Consider the following 19,114-nt stretch of genomic DNA (forward strand, 5'->3'; position numbering starts at 1 on the left):
TACAATAGACAACTTTTTCCAAGGCTATTTCCACAGGTCCCGGGAGGAAGCGTATGAAAACATATTCAAACAGATTTCTGTTTGCTTGCAGGATGAGGTATCCTTGCTGCCCAAAGTTATTGCTCTACGATCTTGTGAAGCAATCATTACCTTGTTACTCTGCAGGAGATAAAAAAGGAGAGCTTACTGTACCATCAAGGACATGTGTGGCTGCGCTTCTCCAATCCCAGGAACATTGCCTCGACCAGTGGAGAGGCAGCCCCTTTTGTACACCTTGGCTCCTCCCCTGATGCAGTTACTTGGGCTTGGAACCAGGTGTACCTCATTCCCCTCTGCCAGCCTCCAAGCAGGCCAACTCCTACGGAATGTTAACCCCGTAGTTGCCAGAGCCTCCTGGATGGACATGTTCCTCCTGCTCCCCCTGCTGGTGGGAGGTAACTCTTCAGTGCAGGAATTCCATCTACCCTGTCACATGGACACAAGAAACTTTGTAGTGTGCCAGGTAAGGTCATATTACATGTAACACAGGAAGTGCTTTCATGTAGAAGTAGATTCAATAAAAATTATAGCAGTGCTTTCTGAGCCAGTTCTCTATTCAATCAACAATCCAGACACAGGAGACGCCCCAGAACATTCCTCATCTTGGTAACCAGCTGCCATGAGCTGCAGTCAGACTACAGCCCCCCTTTCTGGTCTCTTTGAGGCCATTCCCATCATTGGAACCCCTTCCTATTTTCAACCCTGTTCTCAAACACCCACCACTGACCAGGTTTCAGTTTCTCTAGGGTATCCAATCTTAGTTTTAAATATGCATTGCTTTCCAGTGCCAGTAGTTACAGACAACAGTGTGTAGCTACAATGATTGCTCCAGAGTCAGTGTAGCGCAGCAGTGCAATACAAATCTAAAACAATGAAAATAACCTCTCTATATCGACCCGCCCCTGTTTAGAGTCTAGCTGTGTTTCGCGAGTGGCCAGGCTAGGAATTTCAGGCAGGGAGACTCATTTGAAGAGTGGATGCTACACCAGCACCCTTCGGCCGACTGCTTGTGATAAATCATTTCTAACAAGAGAGAATCAGCAGCCAGCAAGCTGCTGAGAGAGGGGCTGTGTGGAGGCTTTCATACAGAACCACAGCTTTGCAAACAGTTTCTTAAAACTGTGCTTCCATTTTCAACACATTGTAAATCGGTACTCAAAGTTTTTGGCTGAAGGAAAATATTCACATTACTCCTAATTTTGAAGGCTAGATCCTCAACTACATATTCCAAAATGTGACATAAAATGACATCATAAAACTGCACAATAAAGATTGAGAGCAGAGTCATCTAGTTTAAATTGCTGTGTGCTCCTCTTGTTTGGAGTTGCCAGCCGCTACAGATTTGTGTTGCTTTTTAGAGAGCCTTCACTCTGAACTTGTTAACATGTAGCAGGAATCTCTAATCAGACCCTGTACCCTTTGCCAGGCAAGGTTGAAATTGAGTGTCTTGTGTTTGAGTTCCAGCTCTCTGGATAGTATCTGGTAGGGTACCTCATTCATAAAGATTAGCACACGATTTACAGTAGATGTCCTCAAAGCAAAACAGTGCCTGTGATGAATAATCTGATTTCACATTGTCATTACAATCAACTGCTCTTTCTCTGCTTCTACGCCTGTGGACACATCTGTATTGTACTTTTATTGTGTTATTATATTTTGGAACAAGGAGCTAAATGGAAAAAATGGAAAAAGGAGTTAAATGTCAAGGTTGATACACAAATGCCTAAAGCTAAAAAAAAACCTGAGGACTGATTTACAGTGTGCTCAACTTTCAAGCCCCTCTCAACCAGCTGATGAAGCTCAAGTTGATTTTCCTCTCCCGAACAGCACATTTCTCAGCACCCCTGCCTCATGCACTTGAGGACAGTTCCTGGCATCCTCCACTGCAGAGCAGACTCAGTCTGTTCTTAGGAAAAGCCAAAGAAAACAAGCCCAGAGCAGGAGGTCACATGGTGTTATATTTCCCGTTTGAAACCCACTGAAAACAACAGAAAAATAGAACAACAACAACATTCTACTAAAAGCTGAAGAATCACATTCAGTGAACTGGAAAAGGAGCCAAGACCTGCGAATCAGACTTGTGAGTTCTAAAAGCAGTGCAGTAACGATCCACACTGAATTAAATGTAATAGCTGCAAATACTAAACAGAACCACTGGCACTGCAAGCACAAGGACCTCACTGTCCTGTAATGTGTTTGGAGATTGCAAGCTCACCAGAGCTGCATGGCACAGATTCATGACATTGTTTATTGAGTTGTAACTGGCTCTTCACAATCCTGATGGAGATTGAATGCTGCAACGAGTCTTGGAAGACACTGCATGCAGGACACTGCCAGGGTAGCAACAACCATCCCATTAGCAGCTTGGCTGTCAGAGAATCAGGGTGGAAATATGAGAAGACTTGCTCAGTACACAGGGTTGCTCTTTAAGGCAAGTTTTAGTTGCTATGTCTTCCCTTTGGCTCAAAATGCTTTTAGTTCATTAACATCCAAACTATTTTAGAAATGTAGACAGCAGACGAAGTATGAAATGTCTGTCTTTGAAGCGATATCAAAGCATTTTATTTTTATATTTGATCAATGCAAATTCTAAATAGACCCAGTTTTCTGTAACTGCTTCAAATGAAATGAATTCAAAGTAGTTATTGAAACTGCTGTTTGGTTTGAATGACTAATAGTTTTAAGCAGTAGCGTGAGTTTCTGCATTGAGACCTGATGGTGGTGCTTCACAGGTGAAGAAAGCTTTTGTTCAAACTCCTCATAATTCAAATCTTGGGCTGCCAGTGCCACTGATTAAAAAAGCAATAACCAAAGATGATGTTTGTTTCTCTTTGAAGTGCTGGATTGTTTCTACACGGAATGAAATGTTCAGGAAGTCAGACCAGACTGTCACTCAGAAATACTATGATTGCTTTCCAACTCATTTCATTTGACCTCTCTGCGGTCACAGTGAGGAAATGAGCCACATTGATGTGCTGCACTGTAGCCTAAAGAGGGCGCTCACAGAGAGAGGTAGACTTCCACATGATGTGCTGTGCTGTAGCCTATAGGGGACTTCACATAATGAAGGTGTACAGGACTTACAGTATATGCAGTTCCAAGGTCTGCATGCTATCTGTGCTGAAAATGATTAATTAAATACAGCCCAGATGCTAGTTAATGCGTTTGTGAATTGCAAGGATGCACTGCACCCCCCACTAGCCAAAATGGAAGTTGTAACAACACTACTACTGGCCTGTCTGGGACCTGGCTGGAACACATTGAGACAGTGACTGGCCTGTCTGGGACCTGGCTGGAACACACTGAGACAGTAACTGGCCTGTCTGGGACCTGGCTGGAACACACTGAGACAGTGACTGGCCTGTCTGGGACCTGGCTGGAACACATTGAGACAGTGACTGGCCTGTCTGGGACCTGGCTGGAACACATTGAGACAGTAACTGGCTTGTCTGGGACCTGGCTGGAACACATTGAGACAGTGACTGGCCTGTCTGGGACCTGGCTGGAACACATTGAGACAGTGACTGGCCTGTCTGGGACCTGGCTGGAACACATTGAGACAGTGACTGGAAATGTATGCAAGTCACGTCATAAAATACCATGAGGGAGGTGTTTGATATGCAAACCATATTCATTTAAGGGCACTAACTTTACTAGGTGCCTCAGCGTGTGTTAAATGTACCGCTCATTGAAACCAGGCAGTGTCACAGAACCAGCAGAAGAGCTGCACAGGAGAGCCAGGGGGAGAGAATTTCAGACCAGGCTGATTTGGGCTGTGTAAGGAGGAGGTAATAACTACATACAGACTGAGCACAGATCATACTAGCCTTATATTTAGGGCCCCAGAAAATTCATGATATCACAAATTTCACAGAAAAATATGCCTACCTACCATGAACAATCTGCATTGCGTTTTCCTTAAAGTATTTTCCATAACTCTCTTGTTCATTTCATACTTTAATCAAGTAGAAGCAGCGCTACTGTAGCGGTCCAGGATCAATGTCATGCATTTGGTTACTACAGCAACTAAGGGTTAAGCAAATTCCTCATACTGTACAAACACGTAACATGCGAGTGAGAGGAGGGAAATTTAAAGTGGTTGTTTAAATAGTGTTGATTTAGTAGCTTGCAGTGTATGGTTAACATTACAAATGCAGACAGCTGACAAATCAAAACATGCTAAATTAATTTCAACAGAAGATCGCGTTCAGAGCTATGAAAAGGGGTCGTTGCATGCAGACGGTAGGATTCTGTTTTGCTCAACTTGTAAAGTGTCTAAGGTACTATTGACAAGCAACTTGACAGCGCAGTACACAAAAACAAGAAAATCAAACTTGAAGTTCAGGCTAAACAATTACAGAACAAGCCGCTCACAATCACAGGATTGTTTAAAAAGACCACAGAAAGTGGGGAAACACATAATGCCAGAGCGTTTGAATTAGACTCTGTGCAGCCTTTTTTAATGAAAAAAAACCCTAATTGTGGAGCTGTGCCTAACAGTGACACACTCAGACGAGAGTATCTCCCTAAAGTGCCTTTTATAAAGGAAAACACAAAAGCTTTGGTTTTGACATTTCAAGTTTGTAGTCTGTCTTCTCCCCCATATGGTATAGTGTCCGCATCCAAGTCGCTCGCTCGACTGTCTCTCTGAGTATGGGGTACTGTTTATGTTTTCCAGGAATCGGGGATCACCCAGACGAGCTTTCTATCACCAAGGCTTCTTGATCACGAGTCAGAAACCTGCTTTTCTATCCACTATCATCCCTATATATAAAGACACTCTTCACGGGTACCATATATCACATTAATTACATGTTGTCTTCTGTTACTCAGAGCTGTCCCATCAAATGTATTAATTTTTGCTCCATGAAATGCATGTTTTAATATTGTGTTTATCAGTAGTGGTAATAGCAGTTGTGATTATACATGCAATTACAGTAGTAGCAAGTGCTGAAAATGATATTACTGAGACAAGTAGCTTACACTATTGGTGGGTCACATTAAAAAAAAAAAAAAAAAACTTTTCATATAAAATAAATCAGCAAGGTCTTTTCAAATTATAATCCAGTTTAATCTGAGAATTGTGCATTCTAATGAATTCTAACGGGTTTTATACTGCTCTGTTGTAAAATCTCTGTACACCCACTGTACTGTAAAAGTCACAAAATCATGAATAAATACATGATATATTTAAAAACTTAAAAAAAAAAAAAAAAAAAAAGATGACAGCATGATTGGTTTAATATACTTATAATTATGTAATAAATAATGTGGACATGCTCTAATTTGTGCCAATTTGCTTTGCTCCACCTTTTGTTTGGCAAAGTGTTTGCCTCTAATGGCAATCAATTTTGCTGGCAAACTTCTGGCAAAGCGTTTGTCATTAGCGGCAATCAATCTGCAAGCAATATGTAATTCAATATGTAAACGTAAAATTATTCAGCAGGTTTCATTTGACTTTACATAGCAAAATGAATTCATTCTGCAGGCTGATGCAAAACTGCTGGCCAGAGCTGTAACCTTGGTGCACTTTAAATGTGTTTCACCGCTAATTGAATTTCTTTGGTATTGTTAGCAAAACGTGCTCCAGTTTTTGTCTAATCACAAGAATAAGTTGTGCTGGACAACCAGGCTTATTTTGGCAAGCGGTGCCTGATGTAATCAAAGGTCTTCTATACACCGTGCCAGCAAGCGAACAAAAAGCAAGTGGAACTTACTGGTGACAGACTTGAGCTTGCATCCAAAAATGGTTACAGTCTGACTGCTCAGATAACAAGTTTAGTAGTCTCACCCTAGACCCCTAGTGGATATTATATTAGTGCAATCCACAGTACAAAACAAAGGGTTTAAGAGCCTAATCTGGCACGAGACACCTGTGAAGTAAAAGCAGTGACACTGCAGCCTGCTACTGCACAAGAAGGCAGAACTACTCAATTTCTCCTGCACACGGATGCTGTGTCAATGCAGCCTGCCCCTACTGCACATGGAGGCACTGGAACAGCTGCTGGTGTCACAGCGGGGTTGGAGTTGATGAAAGATAGACCAGCCCAACTCCTATTACTGTCAACCTCTGCTTTTTATAAAAAATATATTATTGTTAGTTTTGTGTTTTTAAGTTTAGATTTAAATATGAAATATTCATGTTACAGTAAAATATAATCTTGTGGTATCCCATGAAATGACCTATTAAAAAAGAAGAAAAACCCTGTTGTGCACCGTTCTTTATTCTTAATTCTTATGCAGTGTTTTCCTTTACATGGCATCTTTCTGATACAGTCAAACAAGTTGAAGGCAAAGCAACAGCTTAGTGAGTTAACACATCTGTTAGCAGTGAAGACACAACTACACGTAAAACAAAAACGAATGAGACATCCCGCAAACTTACATTCGTTAATGGCAAGGTGCAGGTGACCCTCCAGAACAGGGCTTTGTGAATGCAAACGGTCCTCTGGGACCTATTCTTGACCTCGCCATTAAAGAATAAAGATCCTGGATTCCTTTCCCTCTTATTACTGCCAGCAGCAGCACTAAAGTACTAAAACAGGAGGCCTGTCAGAGACACCTGGTGAGCTCCCCAGACTCTCTCTCTGATTTACACTATCCTCAGGCAACACTCGCTTTGAGCACAGTGCGCTGGTCCAGGTTGTATTTCTATACCTCCTTTTAGTTTCTTGAGTCTGTAGGTTAGACATGTTGATGGGTGTCAGGAACTCCACACACGTAGATCTCAATGTTGTTACTCTCACTAGACTTGGACGGCTCATCCAATAAGCATTTCTTTAGGGCCATGCCAGGAGCACTGTGTTAGAACAGCACTGTGTTAGAACAGTACTGAGGCTCAGAAAGGGTCTTATTTATTTCACTCTAGTTTGAAAGTGTAACAGTTAGATTAAGATGGATATTTTGTATCAAGTTTGATCACAATTGGCAAGTGTTTCTCGTGAACCTGAAGTTGAAAAGAATAATTAGCAGAATTAGTACCAGCAATTACAGTGGACGATATCTCAATAAATGTCAATCTACTTTATTTACACTTTCAGATTATTGTTAACTCAATGCTTTATTAATTTAAAAAAGAACCACTTTGTTTAATATGTTAAAAATAGTCCTCTGTACACCACAGGATCATCCCCAGTTAGTACACTGTTTCGTTTGTTGCAGTTCAGAGGGTATGTCCAGCACAGCTGTTGAAACCGGGATTATTGGAAGGTGATTATTATTATTTTTCCACACTTGGTAGATCTGTGAGTGCCAGCAATGTTAAGCAGCCTGACACTGTGCTTAACAGGTCAAGCTCAGCAGTGGGTTAGGACATCTCTTCACCCACTGCAGACAGGGCTGTCATTAAACTTCAATGTAAACACAAGGCTGTTCCTGTGTCCCCACCCATACGCACTCATTGGAAAATCTCATCACCTTCTCTGCTTGAACTTTTATGATTCGCAAGGATTGATCTTCAACTTTTCTGCTTTAACTGTTGATTTTCTGCTGATAAAACCTAGAAGTGCAATGAGGTTGAACAGTCGCTTCCAAAGGCTGCATTGTTTTTGGTTGTAGAAACGTTACTTGAACCAGAAGTGACACAAAGGCAGCTAGGGTTTAAGGTTGAATTTTGACTTGTCCTTGTCTCCAGGAAGTGGCACACAGAAGTCTTCTGGTTTCCAGGAAGTGTGACTCACAAAGTTTCCTGGCTTCCTGTTCTCACAGGGACACACCCAATAAGAAGCAAAGGCCGGTTTTCTGGACAACACTGCATTTCACCTTCATTTTTTTTTACCAGCAAAAGCAGTCCAGAGGTTTTAATGATTTATTCTCAATAAAAATGCTACCCCCGAAGGCCTTGGTCCGACTGCAATGAGTTTTCTGGTCACAATCTCTTAGTTGCACCAAGTTGCAGATATTGTGGTATGGAAGGAAAGCAGCTGTTGGTTCACCTCATGGAACCACAGTGTTCCTACTGGTCAGGCAGCATGTGAAGCCAGGTGGAGACTGTCCCTCCTGGGCTCAGTTGCTTGGCAACATCTTCTGTTTAGGTTAATCGGGTGAAAAAGGTAATTAGTTCAGCAGCAGGAATGGAGGACGCCCGCTGGTCTCAGTCGTCTTGGAGTTTATACAGTTGTTACACAAGGAGTTGTGCTTGAAATTGTGAAATCATTTTTCAAACTAATATCATTAGCATGGCCATAGTGAGAGTGATAACTTAGCAGAGGACCAAACACTGACATGCACACAGGGTCAGCCTCACCTATAGCATACCTGTGTTAAACAGGTGGCAGTTTGTTCTTGCTCACTGCAACCAACAAAAGCAGCAGGCAATAGCGCAGAGCCCGGACCAGGCAAAGCGTGTGCTGTCTATGGTCCTCCTCTGACTCGTGCAGAGGGAGGTCTGAAAGCTTCCAAAACCATGAGCAACTCGCAATTTACATTGTGCTTCATTCACCCTCAACACCCCTACCACGTGACCAGAAACAGTATGGGAGGGGGAGAACACTGAACATAGTGTTATTATATATTAACATGTGAGAATGAATTGGTGATCCACTGCAAATACCTCATGAACCTTAGGCTTAAGGTTAGGTTATTGTTATGAAATAAACTTAGTTTTAGTACCTAAATTAATTATGTGATTGGCCTGTGGCATATAATGATAACATCTATTATGAGTTGCGCACGCAACACTACCCTGTGTGAGCTATGCTGTGCAAGTCTGCTTTCTGAAGCAATATCACTCTCCCCTGAACGCAGCTCCTGGTAGCAGCAAATTTTGTTGATATGTGCCTTGCCTATGTTTTCCAGCTCACAGCCACCAGGAAGTGAGGTGCATGCTGTGTCGCCTTGCCTAGGCGACCCAATGCCACTTGCAGCGTTGCATGTCTTAACCAACAAAAGAAGAAGACTGCTGAGGTAAATAGATGACTTGTTGTGACAGAAATACAGTGATTCTTGGTGGTAAATCTCCCTCCCATCCGGTGAGTGATGCTAAGTAGTGAGAAAAGAATACCCTGGACAGGTTGGCCTGACAGTTCTTTCCCAGGGCTCAAGGGAAGTCGGCCAGCTAGAAAAGGGAGAGAACTTGGGTACATTAATTCATTGACCCAGAACGGAAACGATGTGGCTGTTGCGGATTGGAGGAGCGGCTGCACTTACTTACCAAGGGGTCACGTGTGACTGCATAAAAGGGGATGGAGAGGCGCAATCTGTTCCTTTGCTTTGGTTTAATAATAGAACCCAGAAGGACCTGTGAGAGAACGTATTGTGAATGTTTGTTTGTTTTGTTACTAATTGTTGTTGTTTGGTATTAGTAGACTGCTAACACGTTCCGGAGCTGTTGCCAAGGGCCAGCACAAAACTTGGAACAACACTGCACTATTGTCACGTATAAACCTCTATCCCCCACCATGAGTACTACTGCACACACCCAGGACTGGTGACTGTGTTTGTACATTGTGGGAAGGCTACGCATGTTTAATTTTTTGGACTGCAACCCCGTTATTATTTACCCCGTGCATTACACATTGTTGTGTATTGCCGGGGATTAGTCTCCAGACCTGGAGTTTTAAAATAAAAGAAACCACTTTCCATCTGGATTACAAGTCTCTGTCTGCACCACATCACTCCTGCACCTGTACACTGCAAACCACTTCATCACACTTGCATACAGGGCTATTGTATACTTAAAAATGTTGCTATATATTTTGAAGTACTAAATTAGTTAACATTTAAGCAAAAAACATCATAGCTAACTACAACCATGATCATCTGGTTTGATTATGAAAGATTTGTTCTCCAAATAGTCACGTTTTTCTGAAAGAAACTCAGGATGTAGTTTGGGTGCTATAAATAGTTGCTATTTGTTTTTCAAGTGTAATTGAGTGGCACGTTGGGGCACACTCCCACATCATGCAGGTCCAATAGGTACTGCTGCACAGATTGAGCTCCTGGGGGTTCTATTCCACTCGGCTAGCTGGGTGATACTTCTGAAGTGGAAACAAGTTCTTGACATGACCCATACTGGAGCAAATCAAACCAAAACCACAGCAAAAACACCAGCATTGCACTTCTACAAGAGCAGGTCCTCTGAAAGTGAAGACCTGCACAGCTTAGTAGCCCATCCTTTAGCAGCTCCCCTCTCTAGCAGAAATGTGCTACAACTGTGTGACTCTTCCATTACTCCAAAATGGGTTTGATCTCATCTCTCCTTCTCACTCTATCTGTTCATTTTACATTAATGCAGACATCTGAAATGCTACAGTTTAAACATTAGTAGAAATGAAACATGCTCAATAAATCTGGTCCTATGAATTTCTGTGTAGTTTAAAAGGTTTGAAAGTAATGAGTAACAACATATGAGGTATTTCAGTCAGCAATCTAGGTCAGGTTTGAAAAAGCACTGTTCTTATTTTTTGAAAACCGTGTCGGTAGAAGCTTGTTCTGTGGGTACTGGCAGCTGCATCAGAAGAAGAACCTTGCACAACTGTGCTCAGTCAGACACCGCAGACCGCAGAGCTGTGAGCGTGTGCATAGAGGTGCAGTCCCTGCACACTCACACCGCGGCACTGTGACATGAGCTTCCCTTCTTCACATCCTGTTGTTTAATGGGGCTGAGGAGTGAAGTACAGGCAGAGAAGGAAGCCTGCACAAGCTTGCAGCAGCAGAAGCAGATCCTAGTAGAGAGGTTACCTTATGGGCTGAGGTGCCCAAGAACACAAATCTAGGCTGGTGGAAATTTGGGAATCCTCATGGTGTGGTGCTGCCTCTTCGTGCATCCTTGGGTGAGTGCGGCACTTTACTGATGACTGTAATCTGTCGTGTGCTTGCTTTGTAAGCGATGATTGTTTCTGAGATTAAAAATGCAAGTCTAATAAAGGCTATGGATTCTGAACCTGTTTTATTTTTGACGGTATCAATGTTTAAATGTAATTTAGCTGTAAACATGATTCAACAAAGATTGTATTTGTTCAATGTAAACTGCAATTCTTGCAGTGCACTCCAGGGGGCATAGCATTGATTTACTGTGGTCCGTAATACGGGCAGATTTACTTTTGCTCAAATTTGAACCACTTTTTAAAATAATAAAACTTCTTCCAGGCTAATCATACTCATATTTTTACGCAAGTCTAGCAAAAAACAAAACAAACAAAAAAACTCCAACCATTTAATCTGTCAATGCAATTATGTAATACTAAGTAATCAATGACAAGACAGGGTGTACAGGAGTTACTGTATGTAGTAACTATGCACCCTCGGTGTGTTGTGAGGCACGAGGCGAAAGTGATCCCAGTTGAGGGTAGTGTAAAAGTCTCTGCACAGTCATGTGATCACTAATAGCTAGCATTTAATAACACTGCATATATCGTCCATGACATTCAACAACACTGCATATATCATCCAAAACCACTCTTCTTTATCACAGCTGTCATTTATTTTGTGATTTGGACTTTTTAAAATCCGCTGTTAGAGGCCCCATATTACATTGTAATCCCAGTGCTGTTTCCTGCTAGTGTTATACAGTTACAATGGGGTTATTCCTGTCAGATTACAATGTAATCCCAGTGCTGTTTCCTGCAGTTACAGTGGGGTTATTCCTGTCAGATTACAATGTAATCCCAGTGCTGTTTCCTGCTAGTATCATGAAGTTACAGTGGGGTTATTCCTGTCAGATTACAATGTAATCCCAGTGCTGTTTCCTGCAGTTACAATGGGGTTATTCCTTTGACTTTGTACTGGACTTTGTATGAAATAGGGCCTTAAAGTTTTTTTTTACGCGTCAGCAGTGTTTCTACAAGATTAGTTGTATTTTAATCTTGAACAAGCTTTCATACAAACAGACAACCACACGTATATAACCATCAGCGGTGCTGCAGGCTCCCTCGCTCACACTAACAATGCAAACAGAAACTACTAAAGGGATTTATACAGAAACAACATGGTGTACAAATAGGGGTCTATTTGAAAGATGTAAACAGTATCAGGTCTAAGTGCCGTCACCCGTTATCTCTGGATTAATACAGCTGGTGTTTTCCACTTGGTATGATTACTACTTACAATACAAAATACAGTACAACAAACGCACCGCTCTGAATAAATAGAATTAAAGTTAATTTAAACTAAACTTAGTGAGCTATGAGCTCCCTCTTGATAGGAGTTAATAGTATTTCAATAGTATTTTCGCTGGTTTGCAAATTACGCACTTTTACAGGGATTGTTTTTCTGCAGCTCCCGTTTTACTTTCACTCGCAGGCACAACTTTTTCTCAAGTCAGAAACTCGCGTCTATTTGGCCCAATGATTTTAAAAGCCACGACTGTTAAGATCATTATATAGACCCCTTAATCAAACATTACCCAACATTGCACAACTGTGAATCTGTCTAGAACATGCTATCCTCAAAAACTGAGTATCTGGGTGAGAAGGGCACTAGTCAGGGAGGCCACAAAGAGGCCTATGGAGTTACAGTCTTTCACGGCTGAGCTGGGAGACACTGCATATGGCAACAAAAGCCCAGATTCTTCACAAAACTAGCCTTTATGGGAGAGTGGCAAAAAGAAAGCCAATGTTGAAAAAAACTCATATCAAATCTCGGCTAGAGTTTGCCAGAAGGCATGTGAGAGACTCTGAGACCAAGTGGAAGAAGATTCTATGGTCTGATGAGACCAAAATAGAGCTTTTTGGCCTCAAAGCTAAGCACTATGTTTGGCTCAAGCCTAACACCGCACATCATCTTGAGAACACCATCCCTACTGTGAAGCATGGTGGTGGCAGCATCATGCTATGGGGATGCTTCTCTGCCTTAGGGCCTGGAAAGGTCGTGAAGATAGAGGGCAAAATGGATGCAGCAAAGTACAGAGAAATCCTGGAGGAAAACCTGCTGAAGCCTGCAAGAGACCTGGGACTTGGGAGAAGATTTATCTTCCAACAGGACAGTGACCGCAAACATACAGCCAAAGCCACACTGGTGTGGCTTAAAAACAAAAAGGTCAATGTCCCGGAGTGGCCCAGTCAAAGCCCGGACCGCAATCCAATTGAGAATATGTGAAAAGAGTTGAAAATTGCTGTTCACCAAAGGTCCCCATCCAACTTGACGGAGCTTGAGCAATTTTGCAAATGGGCAAACATTGCAGTGTCCAGATGTGCAAAGCTGGTAGAGACTTATCCAAATAGACTCATGGCTGTAATTGCTGCCAAAGGTGCCTCTACCAAATATTGACTCAAGGGGGTGACTACTTATGCAATCAATTATTTTCTGTTTTGTATTTGTAATTAATTTAGAACAATTTGTAGATTAAATTTTTCTCTTTGACATTATGGACTTGTTTTGTGTTGATCAGTGGCAAAAACTCAATTTTGATTCCATGTTGTAACACAATAAAATGTGGAAAAGTCCAAGGGGGGGGTGAATACTTTTGAGAGCCACTGTATGTGCAGTGCAGCTTCACTGGGCTGGGGTATTGATTTTTTGCCTGTTTTATCCCACCCTTGCTTACTAAATATCTAAAGGTAAAACTATTTTAAAAAGAAATCAGGTAGACACAAGTTTCAGCTGGTGCTTTCCTTAGTGTACACAAATAACATGGTTTTCCTTGCAAATGGATTATGAATATTACACCCGGTCATTCTGCATGGCTTGTGAAGAGATTGTATTGAAGGTGCTGTGACTCCTGTGTGAGACAGCTTGCTCTGTATAATATTTTATTTTTCTTTGAAACACACAAAAATGAAAAAATAAACATGAAAAAGGGCTCTTATACAGTAAAGTATATCTCAGGACAATATACTGTCAACATGGCCTAACAGTGAATTATCTCTCAGGGAGCCATGTATTTAGAAAACAAGTAGGGTAAAGAGTCATTCTGCATTGATTTATTATGTAGTGTTCTGCATTTACTCTGTAACATGCTCAAACACTTAGCAACTAGGAGCAATTTCAATAGGAATACAAGCAGAAGTCTTGTCAATAAGGCTGTGTGTTCTCTAGTGAGCGGAATTGTTTCTGAGTAGAAGTCTTGTTAATAAGGCTGTGTGTTCTCCAGTGATTCTGAATGTCTGCTCTCTTGTTTTCTTGCAGAGGAAGCGGAAGCAGAGCAAGAGAGATGAAGACTCCTTCAGCCTCTGCAGCCTGGACACCCAGGTGAGTCACAGCGGGGTCCTTCCTGCAATACACACGTGTGGAGCTCTGTCACAGGCCACACCTGCACAACACACACACACCTAACATCGCACTCAGGTCACGCGTTCCCTCCTATTACAAAAGTCATCTTGCATCAAACCCTTCAGCAGTCATGCGGTCCCCAGCGCTTCAGATCTGTAGACTGAATATTATACCGGGACGAGTAGAAACTAGTTAGAACAGCAAGGGTCGAGTTCAGTTAGATTCAAGGAGTCACACATTTGTTCCCAAGGGGTCACTTGCAGTATGAGCATCACTGGTGTACAGCATTCATTCAACATCACTTTCATAGTTGCATTGAAACAATGTGAACTGGTGATTGTAAAAGTTTCTCACAATAAAAGCACAGCAAAAGTGTAATAAAGCACAGTTAAAGCATGGGTATGCATTGTGAATCACAGAGATATATGATAAAGCATATAAAAACAAAATGGTAAACTATGGTAAATGCAGAGACTATCCATGGACAAAGCATGGGGAGAAAACTGCAAAATGACCGTGCAGAATTACTTTGGTAAAGTTTTAAAAGGGGGCAGCCAGACAGTGTTGCCTTTTCCTTGTGGAGGCCTGGGTTCGAGTCTGGCCCCTCAGTTGGGGTACGGGCAGGGATAAGTGATAATAAGATGGATTTGAGAGCCCTGGTTATGCCTGACAGCTATGTTTCAGTCCACCTCCTCCTCTCACTCCTGACTTGCAGACTCCTCATGTACAGTCCTGCTACCCTGCTCCCTGTGTGTCTGTGGGGTGATGCTGGGTCTCTGTCTGCTCCCTGTGTGTCTGTGGGGTGACGTTGGGTCTCTGTCTGCTCCCTGTGTGTCTGTGGGGTGATGCTGGGTCTCTGTCTGCTCCCTGTGTGTCTGTGGGGTGCTGCCATGCTCACCCCTCGGGGGATGCTGGATCTCTGTCTGCTGCTCCCTGTATGTCTGTGGGGTGCTGCCATGCTCACCCCTCGGGGGATGCTGGATCTCTGTCTGCTGCTCCCTGTATGTCTGTGGGGTGCTGCCGTGCTCATCCTTCAGTCACTATTGCAGAAACATGTTTGTGGCAAAATAAAAAAAAAACAGTTGTCCTACAAGGTCATTCTGCAGTGAATTGTATATATTTGGGGTACCTTCTTTAAGATTCTGCAGGATATTTAATTAAAATGTTTTGCATGTATTTTAAGAGACAGTTGTCTATTCAGGGATCTATATTTAGTGAGCTGGGAATAACAGGTAGTTGAGCACCAAAGAACATGTGAAAATAAGCATTTCCAATAATCATGGCAAACTTTTTACAAGCCGCAAACTGACGACATTCAGGGCTTGTCACATGTCTCTCCAGGACAATTTAAACAAGAGCTGTCAGTAACAGAACTTAAACAAGAGCTGTCAGTAACACAATTTAAACAAGGGCTGTCGAGTAACACAATTTCAGTGCAGATTAATCTCACTTTTTTCATCTTTCCTGATCTTACTATTTGAGTTCTTTAGTTCTTCCAAATTCAGGAACACTGAATACTGCAGTTGAACCACATATGTAGCTACGTGCAGAATTATCTGTTCAGTGTAAAAAATGAGCACAGCAAGCAAAAGGTAATGCTCCATTGTTCTGAGACCTGAAAAGTAAAGCAGTCGCACTGGTGTATGTTAACAACTTCTGCCGATAAAATAAATCTGCATCTCAGTTCTACACCTCTTTGCCACATCCTATCAGTGCCTCGCTGGCTGCCCTGGACACCCCCCACCCCCCTCTTACCGTTAGGAAACTGGCATCTCCCATAAGCAGTCTGCCTCTGGCTGCAGTGCACACATCACACCACAGTAGCCATTCCCAAGAATTTCATGACTGATATAACCTTTTCAGAAAAGCAAGATCCAAATAACATCTTGTCAGCTATGTAGTTGAGAGCTGATAAAGGCAAATGCATTCCGAGGATTGCATTTCATTAGACCTGGCAAAGAACAAGTCAAACTCGTAAATGTCACCTCAGAGAATGCAAAGAAACACAGAGTGCAGGGGGGAAACACAGAGTGCAGGGGAGAAACACAGAGTGCAGAGGAGAAACACAGAGTGCATGGGGGGAAACACAGAGTGCAGCTGAGAAACACAGTGTGCAGGGGGGAACACAGAGTGCAGGGGGGAAACAAAGAGTGCAGGGGAGAAACACAGAATGCAGGGAGGGAATCACAGAGTGCAGGGGGGAAAACACAGAGTGCAGGGTGGAAACACAGAGTGCAGGGGAGAAACACAGAGTGCAGGGGGGGAACACAGAGTGCAAGGGGGGAAACACAGAGTGCAGGGGGGAAACACAGAGTGCAGGGGGGAACACAGAGTGCAGGGGGGGAAACACAGATGTAGGGGGGGGGGAACAAAGAGTACAGGGGGAAAACACAGAGTGCAGGGGGAAACACAGAGTGCAGGGGGGAAAACACAGAGTGCAGGGAGGAAATCACAGAGTGCAGGGGGGAACTCAGAGTGTAGGGGGGGAAACACAGAGTGCAGGGGAGAAACAGAGTGCAGGGGGGAAACACAGAGTGAAGGGGAGAAACAGAGTGCAGGGGGGAAACACAGAGTGAAGGGAGGAAACACAGAGTGCATGGGGGGTGGAACACAGAGTGCAGGGGGGGCTGCCAGTGCAGGGGGGGAACTCAGAGTGCATGGGGTAAACACAGAGTGCAGGGGAGGGGGAAACACAGAGTGCAGGGGAGGGAACACACAGTGCAGGGGGAAACAGTGCAGGGGTGGGGGCACAGAGTGCAGGGTGGAATCACAGAGTGCAAGGGGGGAATCACAGAGTGCAGGGGGCTGCCAGAGTGCAGAGATGCCCCTCTCCATGCTCATAACAAAAACTGCATGGCTAGCTAGCTGGTCACACTGCAGCCCTCTGAGAGAGCTCAGCATTCACAGTCCACTCTTTCTCCTTGCACACTGCAGCCCTGTGAGAGAGCTCTGCACTCACAGTCCACTCTCTGTCCTCACACAATGCAGCCCTGTGAGAGAGCTCTGCACTCACAGTCCACTCTTTCTCCTTGCACACTGCAGCCCTATGAGAGAGCTCTGCACTCACAGTCCACTTTCTCTCCTTGCACACTGTGGCCTGTGAGAGAACTCTGCACTCAAAGCCAAATACTGCTGCCCAAAAACATTTCCTTCACTTCCTGAGAACAGAGGAACAACTTGAACTGGAGAAAACAAGATAAACTACTGGACAAGACTTCAGGGCGGGGAACATTCACTTCCCTGTCAGTCCCAGCTGAAATAGGTTCTGAAATCAAAATCCTGAAATACAACTACATGCTAGATTTATTTAAGTATTCCAGGGTGGTGGGAAGCACACTGATCGGAACATATATACTGTTCTGTGAAGACAGGGAGTAGAAGTGTGTGAAAACACTGGGTTTGGAATTTGGAGTCAAATAATACAACATTAGATGTTTTGAGTCAATGTTGTGTCATTTCTTTAAATATTTTGTTCTGTTGAGTTGAAACATCTTGTTGCTGCAGCTTGTGTACAGCTGTCTGTATGATTGATAGTCATTCTGATGATCCTCCTCAATGAGCACTGCTCATCGTGTTTCCTCCATGCATTTCTGTCACTCAACACACATTTATGTAGCACGCTGTCTGTGAACCATCGCCTGTCTAGTATTGCAATCAGATATATGATCAGGCTGTGCCAATAAATCAGGATCTGGGCTTCATGTAGGCAGAATTGTAAACTTGGTTGTATTTCCAGAAGGAGAATCCGCCTACTAATCAACGCATTTCCAAGCACCGGCATACAAACTCTGTGTGGCTGTATTCATGTTGCTTCTTTTTGTTTTGGCCTCTCAATCACTGCATAGGCAGGCGGAGATGCCAAAACTCGGAGACGACCATTTTAGAGACTGGAGGAAGGGCTACCCTCAGCCATGGATTCCCTAAGGTTTCCTCCTACCATTGAAATTAAAAAAAAAAAAAAAATAAGTAGTTTTTTTTCCTTACATGAGTGCTGAGTGGTTTGTTTCAGTCTGCAGGGTGCATGCTCAGGCTGGAGAGGCTGGGTTCGTCTTTCAGTGAAGTCGCGCTCCGGGGGGCGGGCCCTGTGTTCAGTTGCTTACCTTCATTATCATTTCATATTGGCAGTGCATTCTCGGACTTTGTTTATTCATTTATTTTAATCTATTGTACCACTCATGGCTTGACGGCTTTGTCTTTTGGGGGAAGGTGGCCCATAACCACTCTCTCTCTGCGGCACCAGGATTGCATGATAACGTCTGTGTATTCACCTGGCTGGCCGGCAATGCGGGTAGCAGCCGTGCACCCTGGACAGAGTCTCCGGACAACTTTATTATCCTCATTAAATCATATGTTATATTGCATCAATCACTACTCATTGCATTCAATCATATCGCTGATTCTCCTTCCTGGAGTAATATAAGATGAGGATTATAGAACAACATAATACCAGCCAGGCCTCTATTAGAACTTACATGTATCAACTGCACCAATTTTTTGTAGGGTTACAATTACTTATTTTTTATTTTAAAATGAATCATAAGTCCTGTAGTACTGTTCAAAAACACACGGCTTGCTATAGCATGTACTGCTGTATACTGTTGGAAACTAGTGTTTGGGTGGTACTGCAGTATCTGTACATGGACCAGGCCATAAACACTGTGTAGAAACCAAAACCCATCTACACTGCGTAGAAACCAAAACCCATCTGCACTGTATAGAAACCAGAACCCATCTACACTGTGTAGAAACCAGAACCCATCTACACAAGCATGAATTAATGAGGCACGTTCACGAAGCTTTGCTAAAGGGGCACAAGCAATCTTTTAAACATAATCACACAACAGCAATTATGGAAGGCCAAATCCTCCTAAAACAACATAATCTTAAAACATTCACTGAAATGCATATACACAGACAGACTGGAAGC

The 19,114-nt window shown here is 43.1% G+C and overlaps 1 protein-coding gene across 1 annotated transcript in view; it reads left to right on the forward strand.

Annotated features, from left to right (window-relative positions):
• Positions 1 to 10,670: 10,670 nt before the first annotated feature.
• The window catches only part of LOC121328631 (rho guanine nucleotide exchange factor 3-like), a 59,505-nt gene continuing 51,061 nt past the window's right edge, over positions 10,671 to 19,114 (forward strand). Inside the window, exons 1-2 of the mRNA XM_041273493.1 lie at positions 10,671 to 10,811; positions 14,104 to 14,166. Coding sequence (XP_041129427.1) covers positions 10,779 to 10,811; positions 14,104 to 14,166 — 96 coding nt within the window. The 5' untranslated portion in view covers positions 10,671 to 10,778. The remainder of the gene's footprint in view (positions 10,812 to 14,103; positions 14,167 to 19,114) is intronic.

The sequence above is a fragment of the Polyodon spathula genome, chromosome 16, assembly GCF_017654505.1.
Source record: "Polyodon spathula isolate WHYD16114869_AA chromosome 16, ASM1765450v1, whole genome shotgun sequence".
Taxonomy (NCBI): Eukaryota; Metazoa; Chordata; class Actinopteri; order Acipenseriformes; family Polyodontidae; genus Polyodon; species Polyodon spathula.